The sequence below is a fragment of the Xyrauchen texanus genome, chromosome 1 (assembly GCF_025860055.1).
Source record: "Xyrauchen texanus isolate HMW12.3.18 chromosome 1, RBS_HiC_50CHRs, whole genome shotgun sequence".
Classification (NCBI taxonomy): Eukaryota; Metazoa; Chordata; class Actinopteri; order Cypriniformes; family Catostomidae; genus Xyrauchen; species Xyrauchen texanus.
In genome coordinates, this window is record NC_068276.1 from 27,486,207 (window position 1) to 27,504,898 (window position 18,692).

An 18,692-nucleotide genomic window follows, 5' to 3' on the forward strand; every position below is an offset into this window, starting at 1 on the left:
GATTTTTTTTTTCATGTTATTAATTCCTGACTATACATTGTGATCAGTTGAATGCCACTTTGGTGAATTTCCAATTACCAATTTCTTTCCATAAGTGCAAAAACCGTACATTATTCAAAACTTTTGGCTGCCAGTGTATATAAACATATATATTTATGACAGGTTTAATTTTTTATAATTATTATCAAGGTATACTGTAAACTGAAACCAGTTGTTTATATATACTGAAGAATAACAATGTTTTTTTTTTTTTGGCAATGGTGTCTGTCTATGGTTTTCAAGGTAAATATTTGTATAGGATGTAATGTTCAAGGAGACAAAAAAATGGACACATGAAAGAATTACCTAGCTTTATTAATTTCATTATTTTAAAACTAATATAAATCCCATGGAATATCATCCTGGGGCCATTAAATCTATGAATGCATGTACTCCTGCATTAAGTACTGCATTCCAACACTCCATTCAAAATAATTACAGTTTTTCTCAAAATTCGGCAATCAGAGTGGAAATACACAGCCTCAGTGCACTCATTCTCACATCACTCCTGTCTTTTGTCTCTCATGTGCAAGTATATGCAAGTTAGCTAGTAGAGATTAATATTAGTGTTAGGTTTTCACAGCAGCGTAAAAAAGAAGGGAAGAAAATGAAAAAAGAAAAAAAAACAAAAAAAAAAAAACATTTTGCTGCACAGTTGCAGAACAAATGCGTGTTAATGACAATATATGTGAAAGAACAATCAGCTAACAAGAGTCACTTTCTAATTTGTTGATAGAGAGATAAATGAACACAGCTAGGAGAAATTCGCTGTCGCCCAGTACTCCAGATTTGCGGTCGCAGTGTTTCCTCCCAACAGAAGTCAACATATTGAGCTTGTCTGAGGAAATACACTTTCTCAATTACCTAATCAAACCTCATTATACCATCAAAAACAACAATCAGAATACAGAATGGTGACATTCATTTTTTTTCTATCTCTTTGAAAATACATTAAGTAAAGTGTGTTACATGTGACAGCCGATTGAGGTGCTGAGAGGGGACTAATACAACACAACCATGTGAACGTTCAAGAAAGTGAAGTGAAACATGTATTTTTATGAAACTACCTGAATTCAGTTAGTACAGATAACGAGCTGGAGAGAAATGGAACAGACTTCAGCCCCAGTTTCCCGTGCCGAGAGTGAATTTGTGTGAGGGTGAACACTGTTACAGCAGCTGATCTCTTAAGCATGATCTTGTTTCCTATTTAAGGAATGTCTTGATTCACTTTAAAAAAAAAATCTATTTCAGATCACATTGTCTAAAACAAAACTAATCAATATACTGATCAATAAATTGAGTCCTGCAATGTTTTAAAATGGAGGTTGACATTCTATTCCAGTAAAGCAAGGCATCAGGTATGTAAAAATGCTTCTTTACTAGAGCAGTAATCCTCGTCTGCAAGTTCTCAGGCCTTATGTGGCCGATTTCATTATATGTGCAAAGAAATGCATTGCAAGGAACCATGCAAAAATAAAATACAATAACAATTATGAAGACAAAAGCTACATAAACCTTTATAAATACAATACAATTCAAACCCCTTAATGAAGATGATGTTATTTCTAGATGTACTGATACTAAATGATTTCTGGCACGCTAGGCTCAATACTTTTTGTGTGTGTGGTGTGTGGACTGTTGTTTTTCATTAATTTACCATAGTTGCGCAGGTATTTCATGCCATCTTTGGTTGAATGCATTATTGACAAATATTCAAAAGGAAAACAACATATAAACGTCCGACAAAAGGGTTGCAAGAAAAATAGCATCAACTCTCTGGAGATAACTGAGCCTCGATGTCCACTCTGCAGATGGGGCATTTCTTGTTAGTGAGGAGCCATTGGTCCACACATAGCTGATGGAAGAGGTGCATACATGGAAGGCGCCTGCAAAACAACAAGCATTTTGATAATTGAAAAAAGAAATGCATCAAATTACTTGCTTTAAAAATAAAATAAAAAAATGCTCAAAGATTGTAAGATTATACAGATAACATTGTCTTTAAAGGGTCATGATATGAGGGTGGATATATGATATATGTTTCCTTCTAACATGTAAAAGTTAATTGTACCATTAAAAACATACTGTAAGTTACAGAACTCAAAATTTGCCCATCACTGCAAGAATAGCTTTGGTCTCTACTTTCTCCACATTGTGGTAAACCTCAAGGAACATATTAAAATCATAAAAAAGGCATGACAAGACCCCTTTGATATAACTGAACACTGAGTAATTCACATGTTCCAGCAACAGAGGGCAGCAGAGAATATGAAGTGTAAGTATTCGTAACAATCAAGTGGCTAATAAGCTAATGGGTCATGTCTAGAAGGTATGCCTTGATCTGACAAAGTCGTATGAGAGTCACATTTACAACGACTAAGGTAGGGTTGTGGTATGGGGTTTCTGTGGGACTCCAAATAAACATTATATGAATGTAGCATGCAAGAGTTTTTAGGGGGTTTTCTTTCTATACACGTCTGTTATAATGTTACAAATAAAATTAAAAACTGAAACCTTGAGTCTTCGTGAAGTTTCTTAGTGAAGAAATTATTCTCAAACTATTTGAAATTCTACAATATCACACACAGCGACCTGAGAGCTTACCTGACATCCTCCCCTTCCTCCAGTATAGACAGACAAATGGTGCATTTCTCCTCCGTGTCTTCCTCTGCCCCCTCCTCTTCCTCTTGCTTATCATGCAGCTTCCTCTGTGCATATGATAGAAGCAGAACAACCATTATGAGTAGTATCACTGCACCTTAATCCTGATAAACTGCTCCCCCCAAATATAAATAGATGATCTGAATGTTTTCAATTTGGTATATTTCAATATCATGTGATGCAGCTGATGTTGCTATTACAAAAAATAAGTAAATGTAAAAAAAATTATAAAATATTATAACTATTAAGAGCAGCATAAGAGCAACATAAGAGCAACATGTTCAATGTTGCTGTGCAATGTTACACAAACTTGAGATTGCTTCAACACATGTGAAAACATGGACAAGAAAATAGTCTCTTTGCCATGAACTTGTGCTTATCATTTAAACAGCATGTCAAGCAGCAACAAAACCATAACTTCAGACAACCCACATAATATATAAAAAATTAAAATATTTGTTCTCAATGTGCTCCTCAACTACATTGGCCATTGTTGACTATTCCTGCCACTGTAAACATCTACAAAATATTGAGCTAAAACATATTCTCCCAAACTATTTGTACACTTTTTTTCTCACCGAGTTTGAGGTTGAGTGCATATTTTTCCCAACAGATGCCCATGCTTCAGGTGCTAACTGTTCCTCAGTGTCTCTCTCCACCACCTTCTGTATCAGGGCGGCAGGGTTTTAGATTACTGTCATTCAAATATTTAATGCATTCTGACATCTGCATGGAACCTTTTCCTACATATCAGTGACTTTTTTAGCAATAAAGGACTTGATGAGGATTTGTGAGGTATTTGATGAAAATGTTTTAAATGACAGCTCCTGGTTGAGTTTTTTGTTTCTAACCGGAAGCTCCTTTATCATTTCCTCAGATAAAGTCTTTTTGTAGACTGTCTGTCCATTATCACCAAACCAGACATGACACACTCCTTACCACCTCACGCAACACAATTATGTTTGTACGCGAATGTGTGCTCACCTTTTTATACTTGTGTGGGTAGGTGCACCTCTCTATGGTTCCCTGAGAGGCCCCTCGATTCACAGTCCCCAGCCGTTCTTCTAAATGCAGCAGATCCTGTTAAAACACATTACCTGTTACTAGTGCATTCAATAGTGGCTGCAACTGGTATTAATACAACTAATGGCATCAAAAAATTCAAGTATGCCTATACTGGTTTGGACAATTTACCAGTTAAAACAATATTTGTGCACATTGCATCAACCAGTAATATTGTATTGTAATGTCTGTGTACTGCAGTTATACAAAATACCATCGCATGCTAGGGAAAATGTGTTCCAATCACTTTACATTTAGAAAGTGAGGACGAGCTTGTTAGTAAGAAGCATCCTCTGTAGTGTGAAAATTATTCTCTAAGTCCTGCTCCCCTTATTGCTGCTGACACCATCAAGCTTCCTATCTGCGACTATTCTGCCACTATCTAACATGGAGAGTAAATTACCACCTCAAATAACACCTTTATCATCTGTACATTTATATGTAAGTATATAGTTGCCAAAAGGTTTTCAGTATCAGTAATGGAAGGCTAAATCCAATTTGTGGAATTGGACAAACGAATGTGTGCTGAGGGGGTATATATATTGCTTGGATTGAAAAAGCAATAAATATCTTATTTATTGATAATTGTTTCATTGCACTGTACATGACCATTCAAATAAAAAATACATTATTTACATTTGTGAAAATTCTACCATTAATTTGGACCCTATTTTTTTAATCACTTTCCATAAAAATGTGTATATTGTAATATATATTGTAAAACATTTTTTAAAAACATTTGGACTAATATATCAGTTTACAAAAAGAAATGTTAATCTTGAGGTCAGTGAGAGTAATGTCAGTATTGAATGACTGAATCATTTATCACAGGATTACAAGACAATACGGTCCAGAACCAGTTTAATTTAAGGTATTTGTGCCATGTTTTATTTTAATTTTTTGCCAGTTAACAGCATCTTTTGATCACTAACGATTTCGGTCTCTGTGCTTTACCTCATAGGTGCGTCCAAAAGTCATTCTGGAGGAGATGTAGCGAATGTGTGGATATGTCACCTCAGACATGCCAGTGTGCTGAAGGAAACGGAGATACAGAGAACATGAGGGCACAGAGTAGGAGAAAGAAACAGATAGAAAGATCCACATGGAGAAATTGCTAAGTATTAACACAAATAACCAGCTCAGTAAAGGACTCCCCAAAATTGGCCAGATTATTCAGAGGCATCAGACATTATTCACATGTTTGTGCATGCATTGTATGGTTCAAATATAATTTTAAACTTTCAAATACATTAAATTCAAAATCCACACTTGAAATGTCTAATGAGCCTCCATTATAACTTGCAATGCATAATTCATGCATCCATACAAATCACTCCTGAAATAACCGATGTTACGGATAGGACGGCTTGGGGCTGCCGCCATTAGTCTGCAGCATACCTGAGAACAAATCAGGCCTTTTTTATTCATGCTAATGTATGCATATATTTCTGCTGCAAGCAGCTGATGGAGGGGAGAGGGGGACTCACCATCAGTTGGATGGGAAAATGGTGCAGTCTGGGTGGAGGATGATAGTGAGACAGATGGGGGTGCAGGTGCCCTGAAGGGTAGGGAGCTACAGTAACACCAGCCTCGATGCCCAGCTCCCTAAACAGCAAGAAGTCCAAAATACAGCATATCACATATTGCAAACAATATAATGTTGCTTAAACCATTTGAACCATTCATTTAAAGAAACTTTCTACTTTAAATGCACTCTACCATGTTGTTCTCTGGTCAGCCTGTCGAGGGTGTGAAGACATAGTTTGTGGGACGTGGATATGATGTCCGTGACCGTAGTTAGGGTGCATTCTATGGGGATGTGGCGGAGGCCTCTCGTGTGCTCGCCTTGAAAAGAAATATCTTTTTTTAGAGAGAGTGAGAGACATAACCCACAGACCTTGTACCATTTCTTAGGTTAATGCTCTGGACTCTGTTTGCAGGCGCATTACATTAAGCACTAAAGCACACAGTTCCTCTGCAGCAGAGAGCCTCTCAAAACATTATGCTTTGAGATGAGAGGTAGGTAGTATGACCAAAATCTTAAATCACAGTATGAGTCATTTTACATCATAGTTATGGTACCGTAATTTCCGGACTATAAGCCGCAACGTTTTTCCCACGCTTTGAACCTCGTGGCTTATACAATGACACGGCTAATATATGGATTTTTCCCGCTTTCAAATTTTATACAAAAAAAAAACATTCTGTGACGTGCTCAGTTTTTTGGCGGCGTGAAGCTTTCATTAGACCAATGAAATTGCCGAACGGGTTAAGGTCAAAACAACTTTTTTTGTTTACTGTTTAGATTAAATCGAGCGCGCTCAAACTTCCCATCATTCTGATTACGGTAGTAATTTTGTCACCCTCACCATGGCAAAGACATGGAGAAACGCATATGATGCAGCTTTCAAGTTGACCTGGCTGTTGAAAAGGAAATAGAGCTGCTGCACGGGAGCTTGGTCTTAATGAGTCGATGATAAGACGTTGGAAACAGCAGCGTGAGGAATTGACTCAGTGCAAAAACACAACTAAATCTGAGGCTATTCAACTCCGACACCGAAGGAGATGACTTCAGTGGTTTCAGTGCACAGGACGAGGAAGATAGTGACCAATGACTTTCTTGGTAGGCTACTGTTTACTGCAAATGTTTTATTACAAGCCGTGTGTGGCAGCGGGCGTGGTCAAGTGCCCGTCCGGAGAGAAAAGCTGTAAGGACGCTTACACCTGCACTAAATTATGTCTAACACCGGTGTCTAATTTCAAGTGCCCTGCTTCACGTGTCCTTCTTGGGAAAACTGTCACACGGGCACCAGTGTGACAGTTTTCAGCAGGGCACTTGACGTTCCAGGTAAGGCTTTTAATGGCCACAGCAATGTTTACAATCAATTTTATAAAGTTTCTCAATTCTTCTATGCGCCAACACTAGACTGACGTGTGTCACTCTCTCAGCTCTGTGGCTGCTGCCTTTTTATGCCGCTCTCCCCATGCTTACTGAAATTAGACACCGGTGTTAGACATAATTTAGCTCAGGTGTAAGCGCCCTTACCGCTTTTCTCTCCCGGACGGGCGCTTGACCACGCCCCCGCTGCCACACCGTGTTTTGTTAAAGCCTATTTATTTTTGTTACAAGCCGTGTTTCGTTAAAGCCTGAGTAAAGTTAATTTGTTTCAATGTACTGGTAGGCACCTGCGGCTTATAGACAGGTGCGGCTTATTTATGTTTAAAATAATATTGTATTTAAAAATCAGTGGGTGCGGCTTATATTCAGGTGCGCTCAATAGTCCGGAAATTACGGTATATATCATAATATCACTTCACATTATGTAAAACATGAGTTAAAAAACAGGACTCTTAAAAGTTAATCTTATAATTGTATAAATGATTCCAAACAGTTCAGATTCCATAATTCTGACCGGATGAGCTTCATTTGAAGTCATTCTAAAATAGTCAATATAAACACATCTGAGACAGTACATCAAATGAATTATATATCCACAACAGAGAATCACAGATGTGAGATATTGCTTAAGTACAATTATTATTGATTTATTATTAATAGTAGTATTACAGTGAATATTACATAACTATACAGTAGTGATATTTGTTGTTGTTCTTTTTTTCTCATTTCAATGGAGCTTTTATTTAGGCAGAAACAGAGTAAAGCCCTTTTGGTTTGTATGTTTTTGACAACAGCTTCACACCTCGGGCCGCTACATGACCCAGTGTGACTATTAATATGTAGTCTGTGCTCATGATGTGCTGTTTTTAGTGCATGAGCAGCTGGTTTCACACATTCACTTTGATGTGCGCTGCACATGCAGACTGAATATTTATTTCATTCAATCGCAGCCTTTGCATTTCAATACCACACTAGGACATTCATTTGTCAAACAGTATAATTTTTTGGGACAGGAGCATTTTTACGAGAACTATTACAAGCACATGAGTGCAGTACCGAACCCCACTCTGACACCAGGTTATCCCTAATTAATTGTATAGTATTAATGAGTCATATTGTGCGATTACCATAAACAACTCAACTCCACTTCACGTGATGCCCAACAATCCATAATAACAAATCCTTCCTCGCCTTGAGACCTGCTCTGTATTTTCACATTACTCCATGTTTCTTTATCATGCTCACATGTAAATAACAAAGTAGCCCAGTTTAATGATGTATCGGTATGGCAAAATCTCTACCAGTTGACACATTTCTAATATCATACCATCCAGCCCTATGACTCACGTTGGGTGCTGCATCATTCTGCGTCTCTGATCCTCCATCCTCTGAAGTAAATCACACTGGTGGAGCAGAAGGGGCATGTGGTCCTGCAATACCTGGTGCTCAGGGGGAAGATGCTGCGGCAGAGGGGCACTGGAGCCTTGCAGATGGTGGGCAGGCAGGGAGGGTGGAGGGGCAGGTGGCACAGAGTGGGCCGGGCCATGAGAAGGCAGTGGGGTGTGGAAGGGTAGGACAGGGTGTGGGATGACATAGTCGCCCTGTGGAGGAGACTGTTGAGGGAGAGGGGCATTGCTGTGAGAGTGTGGGCAGGAGGAGGTGGACTGGTGATGCAGGGGGCGTGGCAGGGGGCCATCTGAAAAAGAAAAAAAATTTTTTGTTTTTAAAAGAACAGTACAATTTATTCCTGATTGGTACTTATACCTTAAAAATCTAGCAACTGTGCCACAAAATTAACTGATGGTCAATGTAACATCTGGTTGGATGGGAAATGTGGCATGGGATTCGGGGGTTATCTGATCAATCAAGATCATGAGGGCTGCAGGATGGCCAATCTGGTTACTACCCAGGAAAATTTGATTATCATGGAAAGGACGATTTTTACTGATTGTCAAGTCTGAGTGTACAAGACCAAAAGATTGAGGAGATAAATACTGAGAGAAAGGAAAAATGTGCAAACAGGTGCACCAGTGAGCTGTGAGTGGCAATTACTCTTCTAAATTCAGGCCCACCAGGGAGCCCCGCCATGCTCATTTATATTCCACACACCACTATTGTGAAGCGAACTGGCAATTAAGAAGGACTGCTGGGCACACTACCTGCAGCACTTAACACATTAAACCTCAGGTGTTTCATCTAATTACCATAAAGCAAAAGCACCAGCATTTCAGCATCTTCAAATTCTCACTGAACACACTTCTCACATCAAACTATACATTTACACCACCTTTCCATTACAGCTACTGAATTAGAGGTTTAATGATTTAAATGTATCACTGTTTGGTTTGTATTACAGTTCTCTGGTCACAGTTTCAGGTTGGTTTGGTAAATACTTTTAGTATTTGTTAAAAACTTGCTATTTAGTGTGCACCCACTAGATTAATTTGGAGCCAATGCGATAACAAATATTTGAATACTTTGCTTGTACAATATAATTGTCTTTATTTTACCACCAAAGAGCATATTGTACCTCATTTTTACATGTATTTATCAATTTGCTCTAGTCCACATTGAAAATCTGGGATTAAAAATCTAATATGAAGATAAAGCATGTAACTATTTCAGTGTTAAATTACTTTCCCTTTCACAGCTTAATATCAAGAGACAATTAAGCCATTCATGCGTTAATTTTCGCAAAAACTGTAAACACTCTCTCTGTGGTGCTACAAAATTCCTCTAGCCCAACAGAACGACATTGACTCAACCAATGGTGTGAGTTGGGGGCGGGACTCTGTTTGTTTGATCACCACAGGACAGGGTGTGTAATCGGAAAGCTGTTCGAAAACGATGTTTATTTTTGCAATTCTGTTCAGTGGCACTAATAGGATTAAGGATTGAGAAAAAGGTAAAACAAAGGGATATTTTGGCTCAAAATGAACCAGAAATATTTTTGATAACACCTTTGTAAGAAAGTCAGACTTTTTTACTGATTGATTGTAAAAGACACACAAAAGGCTTTTTGGAATTCTCAAATCATGCATGGATGCCAGCTCAAGTGCATGTTGTCATTAATGCAAAATGGGGACATAAAAAAATATTACTTTATTCAAAATATATATATATTTTTCACTCAGACTCTTATTATGATAATATAATTTGTTATGGGAAAACAGTTTTTAATGAGTAAAATGAAAAATTATTTTTTAATAAAGTGGACTTTCACCTCTATACCAATTTTGTACTAGATTTTTAATTATCATATTTAGATGAAATGGCGTACAGGGGGGATGGATGTAGTGCCTGCAGGAGGAAAGCTGAGCAGGTTGGGGCTGAGGTTGGGCCACTATGGCTGAGCTGAATGAGTCGACCACAGTCTGCTGGCTGGGTCCAGGTGCAGCCTGGGAAACGTAAGCAGGAGGCCGGGAGGCAGTGCCCGGACAGCAGGGGTCGAAGGCAGATGTACCATGGAACCCTGTGCTACTGGATCCACTGCTACGCAGTGCATTGCTACTGAGATCCACCGGTAGAGTCTGCTGAGACAAAGCGAAACAGAGAAAGAAAAAAACAGAGAGAGAAGCAGCAGGAAAACAAAAAAAAGTTAATCAAGCAGCAAAAGTTACGCATGTAAACAAACAGTGCTACAGCTGCCCCATGTGTGTATGGCTGATAAATGTGGAGGCAGTGGCTCAGTGGTTGAGGCTCAGGGTTACTGACCAGAAGGTCAGGGGTTCAAGCCCCAGCACCACCAAGAAGCCACTGTTGGGCCCTTGAGCAAGGCACTTAACTCCAGGTTGCTCTGGGGGGATTGTCCCTGTAATAAGTGCACTGTAAGTCGCTTTGGATAAAAGCGTCTGCCAAATGCATAAATGTAAATGTAAATGATAAATACTTTACTACATTTTTCATTTCAATTGGCTGAAGTTAGGGGTTTAAATATTAGCAGTTGTAAGCTTGACCAAATATGAGCTGCATATCTCAAAACGGGCACACAATTAAAAAGAAATATATACTAATCCAAGAAAGTGCATGTATAAACACAAACAAACTGTAAATTGTTTCACCCCAAATCTAATCCTTTACATCCTTTGATGTATAAAACATGGCTGACATTACCTCATTTCACTAGAGCCTCCTGTCTGTGCATATCTGATGACTAGCTAACGCACTTACAACTCATTGCCCACATCAAAGGCCACAGACTTTTGCCAAATGCATTCAGCATGGTAACAACATCCTTTTCATGAAAAACACCCCGACAGCCCAGTTTTGGTGACCCTGTTACTTAATTTAACACTTAATTAATTTCCATACTCTTTTTCACACACTTAATATAAATTCTTGTGCACAACACATACACAACTCTTCTCTGCAGGTAAATAATACAATTCAGCAGCCAAGACAATTAGCTCAGTGTGAATTACTCAATAACACTGTTCGGCTGGTCTCAAACAAAACTCCCTGTGAAAAAGCTCAGCTCCACAAAAATAATTTTTCATAAAAGGTGCTTTGCCTTTTCATTATAAAAACATAAAGGGCATTTTAGCAATTTAAGATAGCATTCCAAATAAAAACATATGCTATTCAATGCAAACATTCGGTGATATGGAAAACAGATGGCATTGCCAACAACGCAGACATTATGCTTCGCATAATCAAAGTCTTATTTAGATTTTTTTTCTCAGCATATAAAGTATAAAGACTTTCAATAAAAAGCACAATGCACATACTAGCCAAGAAAGATGAGAAATAAAATAATAACTTTCAGCATCAATGGCTAAAATGGGTTATAATATCCTTGTCTCTTTGACTACAATGTTTACCAAACAATATTCTTTGAGAAGAGTCGTGCAGGTGTTAGGTTACCTGGTCATGGAACTGGTTGCTGCTCACCCCTCCACAGGGGGCAGGCATGGCAGTGGGCCTTTCCAGATGGCAGCTAGACTCTGGGAAGGCCAGAGAAGAGGGGACCGGTGTGGCGTGGTGGTGGTGGTGGAAGTGGTGAGAATGACTGTGGGCACCAGACTGTGGGGGACTAGACTGCTGCGTCGTCCCGCCCTGTAGGCACCCTGAGTGTGTGTTCCCGAGAGAGAGGTGCCTTGAAGAGGGCCCACTGCAAGGGGAGTGCTGGGAACAACATGAGGGTAACCTGGGCATCGCAACACCCCCATTCTCACCAGACATACTCCTTCTGTTGCCATCTGATTGAGGGATAGAAGAATCTAAAAAAAAAAACTATCTATAGACAAGGTAATGTCTACGCAAACAATGCCATTCTAATTTTGCTTTTATAGCAGCATATAAATAGTACCTTCGGTGGCAGTGGTGGGTCTTGGGACTCCACTGTGGCTCAGAGCAGCAAGTGTGCTATCACGGGCAGCCGCTGAGCAGAAACTGGAGGGCCCTGGACCATCCTGTGGCGATTCTGAGGTACACGCATTACGGCAAGAGGAAGAGGAGGAGGAACTGACCAGCTGTGGGTGTGTGCTGTCAGATGTGGTTGGCACAACTGAGAGACCGGAAGATAAATTCACACATGCACACGCACACACGCACACGTAAGACTCCTGACAACTACTCGATGAACCAGTGCTCAGTTGCAACAAAAACCTTTAGTAATACTTCAAAGGGTCTTTCAATGCGAATATGTGTGTGTATTTTCACACTCAGAGACTTTATTCCCCAAGTGGCCCATGAGGATATCTACCCATTATTAACATTCCATTGTGAGTAATCAATCTGTTTTTCATAGTTGCAAATTAATTTCTAACTCCAAAAGAAATGCAAATACAATCATATCTTTGCCTGCTCTGTTCCCTCCCCAACAGCTACAGGGAAAAAAAACAGACACTTTTTGAGATTAAATCAAACTGAAACTTTGTAAATTAGTTTTTCTTTGACAAACCTTGAGATTTAGAAACCTTTAACAGATTACTGGCATAACAATAGATAGATTGAAATTCCTTCTCCAGCATGGCAGTTTAACAGCGTTCTCTCTGAATCTGTTTGACCTTTGATACATCTTGCGTAACAGAGAGACTTCATTACTTTGCCTCCAAATGAAATCAGAATTTGTCTAATTTAAACGCACAAGTAAAGGGATACTTTGTGTCCATTAACCTGTGGTTGTTACACAGAGCGAATGCTGTGCAGCTGCAGAGGCTTATGCTGCTGTGCATGCTGAAATCATATAGATTAATCATTATTAACATGGCCTGAACACAGGCAGGCTGCAATCCACAGCACTGAACAATACTAATGGAATCTACAGGATTCATTCCTCCTCCTCACACAAACACAAACACACAGATACAGCTCAGAGAGAGAGGGAGGACTGTTCACAGTGAAAGATGAGTAGATTAGATGTGACATGCAATATTTCCCAAACCCACGCTGTGTTGAGCTGGGTGATCTAACTCTCATTCTCCCTTCTATATTCCAGACCTGAAGACCATCACTACAGCAGTGAGTCGGGAAAAAGCTCATCAAATACACATTTTAAATAATGTCTGACACACATCAAATAATCTCTCCCTCCATATCAGGGCTCAGCAAAAGTGGACAGTAGAGAGTGTTTTTACATGTTTAGGTTATGCAATGCACATCTGTGATTTTAGAAGTTGCAGTTACAGCGCTTGTATATCAAGCACTTGAATTTAGCAAGAGAAAAGGTCACGAATGGAACATAATTGAAACAGGCCTTTTCATGTTCTGCAATGAGGGGATCCTATATTAATGTTGAGTTCCTGTTGCTTTTGTCTTTCAACACTCTGAAATTTCTGAGGCTACACCGGATGGGAAGCTTGAGCAGTGTTGTTCTAAATTGAATGCAGCCAGTGCTTGAAAAAGCAAATGGAGCCATACACTTTTAATGTTCGTCTACATCTTGTATGTTTAAAGTGCACAACAAAATGACAGATGAGGCACAGACTGAGAGAGAGAGAGACCATCAGAGAGAAAGTATAAGTAGTAGATATGAATGTTTGAGTAAGCCACAGAATTCGTTTTCTGTTGAAAATGCAATGACTTCAATACATTTACGGGGACTTTCGAAAAAGCTCTCTAGTACCAGGTACTGTATTGCCTGGAATATGTCATGGTTTTTTTCATCATCTGAAAAGCCCTTCGACTTGCAGTCCTAAGCGACTTATATTCATAATTTATACGTAACTGATGTCGGCTGGTCAAACACATGTGCACCAAAACAGATGAAAACATCAGTCAGAGATGGTAGAAGCGTATTAAAGTTGCCAATTCAGAATATTTTGCCTTTACAAAGTACTTTATGCCAGTGGTTCTCAACCTTTTTGACTCCAAGTCCCTAATCGCAGGCCCCTGTTGCCCCGATGTATAGATTTTTTATGAGTAAAATTTGTTACAAGAGGGCGGGTGTGAAATGAAACTTGCAGTAGTGAAATGGAAAATTTTAGTCTGTGCAGACCTCTACCCTACAGAGAAAAAAAAAAGTCAAATGGGAACTCAGCAGTACATTTTCAGAGTTACAAATATGATGTCAGTTTACATATTGTATTCCTACATCTGAATATTTATATCAGTTTTTAATTTAACTCTTTCCCTGCCAGCGTTTTAAAAAAAAAAGTTGCCAGCCACCGCCAGGGTTTTTGACGATTTTCGCTAAACTTTAATGGCCCGCAGAATATTTTCTTCCATGAATATATGAAGATGCTATATATCACAATAAAGATCTGAGCCTCTGCTTTTAGGCAAAAAAAACTATTTTATTTTATCTTCATTTGTTCTTTTTTTATTGCGACTTGAACAGAGGTAGGTTTTGTCAAAAAACAACATTTCAGACAAAAAGCTGAGAAAAAGGCATGTTTATGTCTGATATTTTGAGCTTCTCAATACTCCACTTCTTCATGTTTGAGACGATCACAGTCTGTTTCTTTGATCAAAGAGTTGCGTACTCTTTCAAAACATGCGCAGGGGTCTTCCTTACCGTATAACACCTAAAACACGGAAACCCGGAAAATTCAGTGTTTGGCGGGGAAGCGTTTTTTCATAAAACACGGAAAATTCTGTGTTTGGCGGGGAAAGAGTTAATGAAGTTTTAGTATCTTAAATTATTTAAAAAATAAAAAGTGTGCTGAGGCCCTATAGGAGGCCCCCTAGTTGAGAACCACTGCTTTATGCAAACAGTTTAAATACTTTGTCCATCATAACATTATTGTTTTAACAAACTCTAATCTAGATCTCTTTTTTTCAATTTAGTTGTAAGATATCATCTTACTTTTCATTCACAGTTGTTTTTAGGAACCCATTCAACTTAAATATTGTTATAATTTGTAAACAATTGATAATAATAATGATATATTATAATAGTAATATATAGTAATATATCTCAATAATGCACCTTCAACTTTTAAACCCTCATGCTTTTATTTTGACATTCTAAACTCTCCAGGAAGTCCTGTATGTGTCTGTTTGCAGGCAAGTTCACAGTAGTTAAATTAACTTCTTATTCAAATTCAGGTAAAAAGAATGCATATTATAAGTGAACCAAACTACTGAGCATCTACATCTGCGATGTTGTTTATGAGTAGCGCTCAAATATTGCGCACTGCGTGAGTGCTAAAAATAGTCGTGTGTGTGTGTGTGTGTATAAACAGAGCAACGCCATTCAATAACGCGCTTGAGCTGCGCGTGCATTTTATATATTTACATATTAAACACAGCCTTTTGTGATTCACAGAGCTATTGGACGTCTTCAAGTGGTTTTAAATTAAATGCATGAGTCATATGAACTACTTTGTGTTTTTATTGTTCTTTTATGTCATTTTATGAGCTTGACAGTAACGAATGTGACTAACACACAGTATCGTATTTGGATCGGGCTCGTCGGACTGATACTCGATCCGTCTGAAAGCTTCAGTATCGGAGTCGATACCGATCCAGGTATTGGATTGGTTTATCCCTAGATGGCCTGGGCTTGCTTAATCTAAAATTAACAGAAGAGATCTCCTTACCATCCTCATCCACTGTGAGGTCCACCACCTCTCCAGCACTCTGTCTGAGTGGCTGGATGACTGTGGACAGGCGATGACGGACACGTCCCTCTTGAGCCCGACTCTGGGAACAGCTGGGCCCCCAGTGCATCCTGGCATGGCTCCCCAACAAACGTGGCCTGCAAAACACACAGATCACAACACAGATGATTCTTAACATGAAAACAACTTTGTTACAATTAGAAAACAACACCCAAACTTAATCTGGCCTGGATTCTTTAATAAGACATGTAATGACAGAGCAAATCTGCTAGAGGTGCAGGCCTGTATTTTTGCTGTTCCCAGCGAGTTAGAGCAGGGCATTAGAAGCAGTTACTTCGGCAGCTACTGGAATGATCAGCTGGAACGTAAATAAGAGCCAGATGACATGCGAGCTAGAGCCGTTTCTTTCACACGCACACTTAATAAACTGAAGAGAGGACACATTACACTCTATAGTGCTGTGAGAGCAGAACTATATGTATTTCACACACTCATATACACAACCATGACTGGTGCAAACTGCCAACCACAGCAAAATAATCAACACACACACACACACACAAGGTTTTTCTACACCATAACATGAGACAGACCACACAATCACCAGATAAACAATCTCCTAAGCCAACAACAAAAAACATGCCGGGTTTTGTCAATACCTTGAATCTGTAACATTTTTATAAATGAATCTGAATATTTTTTATTAACTATCCTTGAAGAGAAAATGTGAACATGAAAGCTATTTTGTTTTTGTTTGCAAGAGGTGCCACTCCTCAAGGCTGTACTCTGGAGTAAACATTTTAAATGGAGGGGAGGAGCTTGTGTGTGAAGTGAGGGTGAGTGGCATGTGTGTGGAATGATCTAAAAAAGCAACCCTGCCAAGGGCTGCTGCCATTAGCTTTCATTAAAGTCACACCAAAGGCATTACATAAAAATTTGAGCACTAACTAGAAGACCACTACAAGCAAGACTCTCCCCCAAACATCATTTTTTTTCTCCTCTGCTAAAACAGGTGGACTTTTCCCTTAGCCAGCCTTTCCATTTCAAAACAATGCAGCTCTTTTCAAAATAAAACAGAGGTTTTCTTAGTTAGCCATCAAACAAAGCCGAGCTGGTACCTTGGTAATCTTTTTTTTTTACTGTAATTAAGTAAATAAATATATAAAAACAATTTGAATAAAAAAGAATGCTACAGTGTTACGGAAATGAGGACCATCATTGAAAACAATGGGAATAGAAAATGTAAAACATCTGGCTGTGGAATGGTAATGACAACTTGGAGGTAAAATGTGCTTAAGTGTCCTGAAATAATGTGACAATACAAAAATTCTTAAATGGTATAAAATTTAGGTTTTAGTGACTTCATACAAAATATAATTTCATATTTATTATCATTTGGGTTAAATATGAACAGGATGTTTCCTTGAAAGGTTTTGTGAAAATCACTTTAGTGGTTTAGTTATGACAAAAATAAAACATGACAATTTTCCAAATAAATTATTCTGGAATTCTGCAATCACTCTTGGAATTCTGCTCTTCTGTGAGGATTTGATTCCATAGGAGGGGCACAGCGGCCCATGCTGCCGCAAAGCAGAGTGTGACTGGGAATAGAGCTGTTCTCCAGACTGGGATTTGGAAGCCCCAGGCCCCTGTGTCTGGAGAACAGGGAAGCCCCCTGCCTCCCAACACAACACTTTTGAGTCTGTTAACCACAGATTGCATCATTAAAACATCAAAACAAAATGATTATCAACAGGCATGGAGGGCAAAGTGACTCTCCTGAGAGCAAGGGAGTGAGACTCCAGAACGCAGTTTTCTTGACATGTTAGTCATCTCCCCATTTTTACTGTGTCCAGCAAAAATAAAAATGTTATTGTGCCAAATTCATGAGAATTTAGAGAAGCAGCTCACCTCGGTAGTTCAGTGCAAAAAGGACTGACTATGAGTGAAAACACCCTAAGGAATATATTAATTTAAACAAAACAAGCAAACAGAAAAGAAAAGTCAGTACAAACACTCTAAAAAGGACACAACCCACATCACAGCTCCCTTAATTACCCATTGGGACCAATAAAGCACATTCAAGTGCATACTTCAATAAAATCCATATTAAAAGGGGTCATGACATTTTTTGCACAAAACAATTATGATATAATTACAATACAATACTTTTCCACCCTCATTCAGAAACACTCAGTTTTGGTGCTGCTGCTGCTTATTTAAGACTTGACAGTTATGATTGGCTCTCTGCTCTTGACTGACTGACTGGCATACCACTACTGGGCAGGGCTACGGAAATTAAAAGGAAAGTAGTTGTTGTAGAGTTGGTGAGATGCAAATGTCTACCACAATGTGGAGGGAACAGAAAATGAGTTTTGGCAGCTTGGTTTCAACAAATACTCTTTCTGCAGTAAGGAGGATGTTTTGAGATCTGAAACTCCTATCTTTTTAAGCTATATAGACATAATCGCTATAAATAATTGACTATTAAAAAGTCAAAATCAGTAGATCTTCTATAAAATATGTAAAAAAGTATAAATTATAATCTTTCACATTGTGCATAACACTTTCTGCCTTTGTAAAATCTTTGTTACAAACAGCCTTAAGTGGCTCATTGCTTTTATAAAAGAGGCCAGAAAGAGCAATTTAATAAATACACAAATGTACAATAATGTTCAGTGATTTAACTTGATTAACCAGCACTGTACAGCGTTATTAACATAACCATCCCTACCACACTTTTGGCTTCTTACAGGGCAGACACACAGTAACAGAACTGGGAGGGCATAAAGGGCAGGGAGAACAGCATAGCATAGGGAACTGCCTGGAAAAAGTTAACTTATTTTCAATGAGGTGTCAAACTAAATTGGGTGTAAAACCAATGAGCAACAGAAAAGTGGAGAGTATGTCTTAGAGCTATGTGTAGGGGCGGTATACCAGGATCGGCCAGTCGCATTAATATAATATTCAACTGATATGCGGTAATGTATACAGTACATTTACATTTCAGTGAGAACTCAGTGTTA

The 18,692-nt window shown here is 38.7% G+C and overlaps 1 protein-coding gene across 8 annotated transcripts in view; it reads right to left on the bottom strand.

The window, feature by feature from the left end:
- Positions 1-342: 342 nt before the first annotated feature.
- The window catches only part of LOC127646365 (E3 ubiquitin-protein ligase Arkadia-like), a 51,856-nt gene continuing 33,506 nt past the window's right edge, over positions 343-18,692 (bottom strand). The window contains exons 4-15 of one of the 8 annotated variants that reach the window (XM_052129969.1): positions 15,646-15,803; positions 11,970-12,167; positions 11,525-11,859; positions 9,942-10,191; positions 8,009-8,357; positions 5,482-5,607; positions 5,250-5,367; positions 4,717-4,794; positions 3,685-3,780; positions 3,279-3,365; positions 2,644-2,747; positions 343-1,925 (exon numbers count right to left, since the gene is read on the bottom strand). In XM_052129969.1, coding sequence (XP_051985929.1) covers positions 1,808-1,925; positions 2,644-2,747; positions 3,279-3,365; positions 3,685-3,780; positions 4,717-4,794; positions 5,250-5,367; positions 5,482-5,607; positions 8,009-8,357; positions 9,942-10,191; positions 11,525-11,859; positions 11,970-12,167; positions 15,646-15,803 — 2,017 coding nt within the window. In that variant the 3' untranslated portion in view covers positions 343-1,807. Of the gene's footprint in view, positions 1,926-2,643; positions 2,748-3,278; positions 3,366-3,684; positions 3,781-4,716; positions 4,795-5,249; positions 5,368-5,481; positions 5,608-8,008; positions 8,358-9,941; positions 10,195-11,524; positions 11,881-11,969; positions 12,168-15,645; positions 15,804-18,692 lie in introns of all 8 variants that reach the window. The other 7 variants (XM_052129960.1, XM_052129943.1, XM_052129952.1 and 4 more) reach the window with 7 other exon arrangements.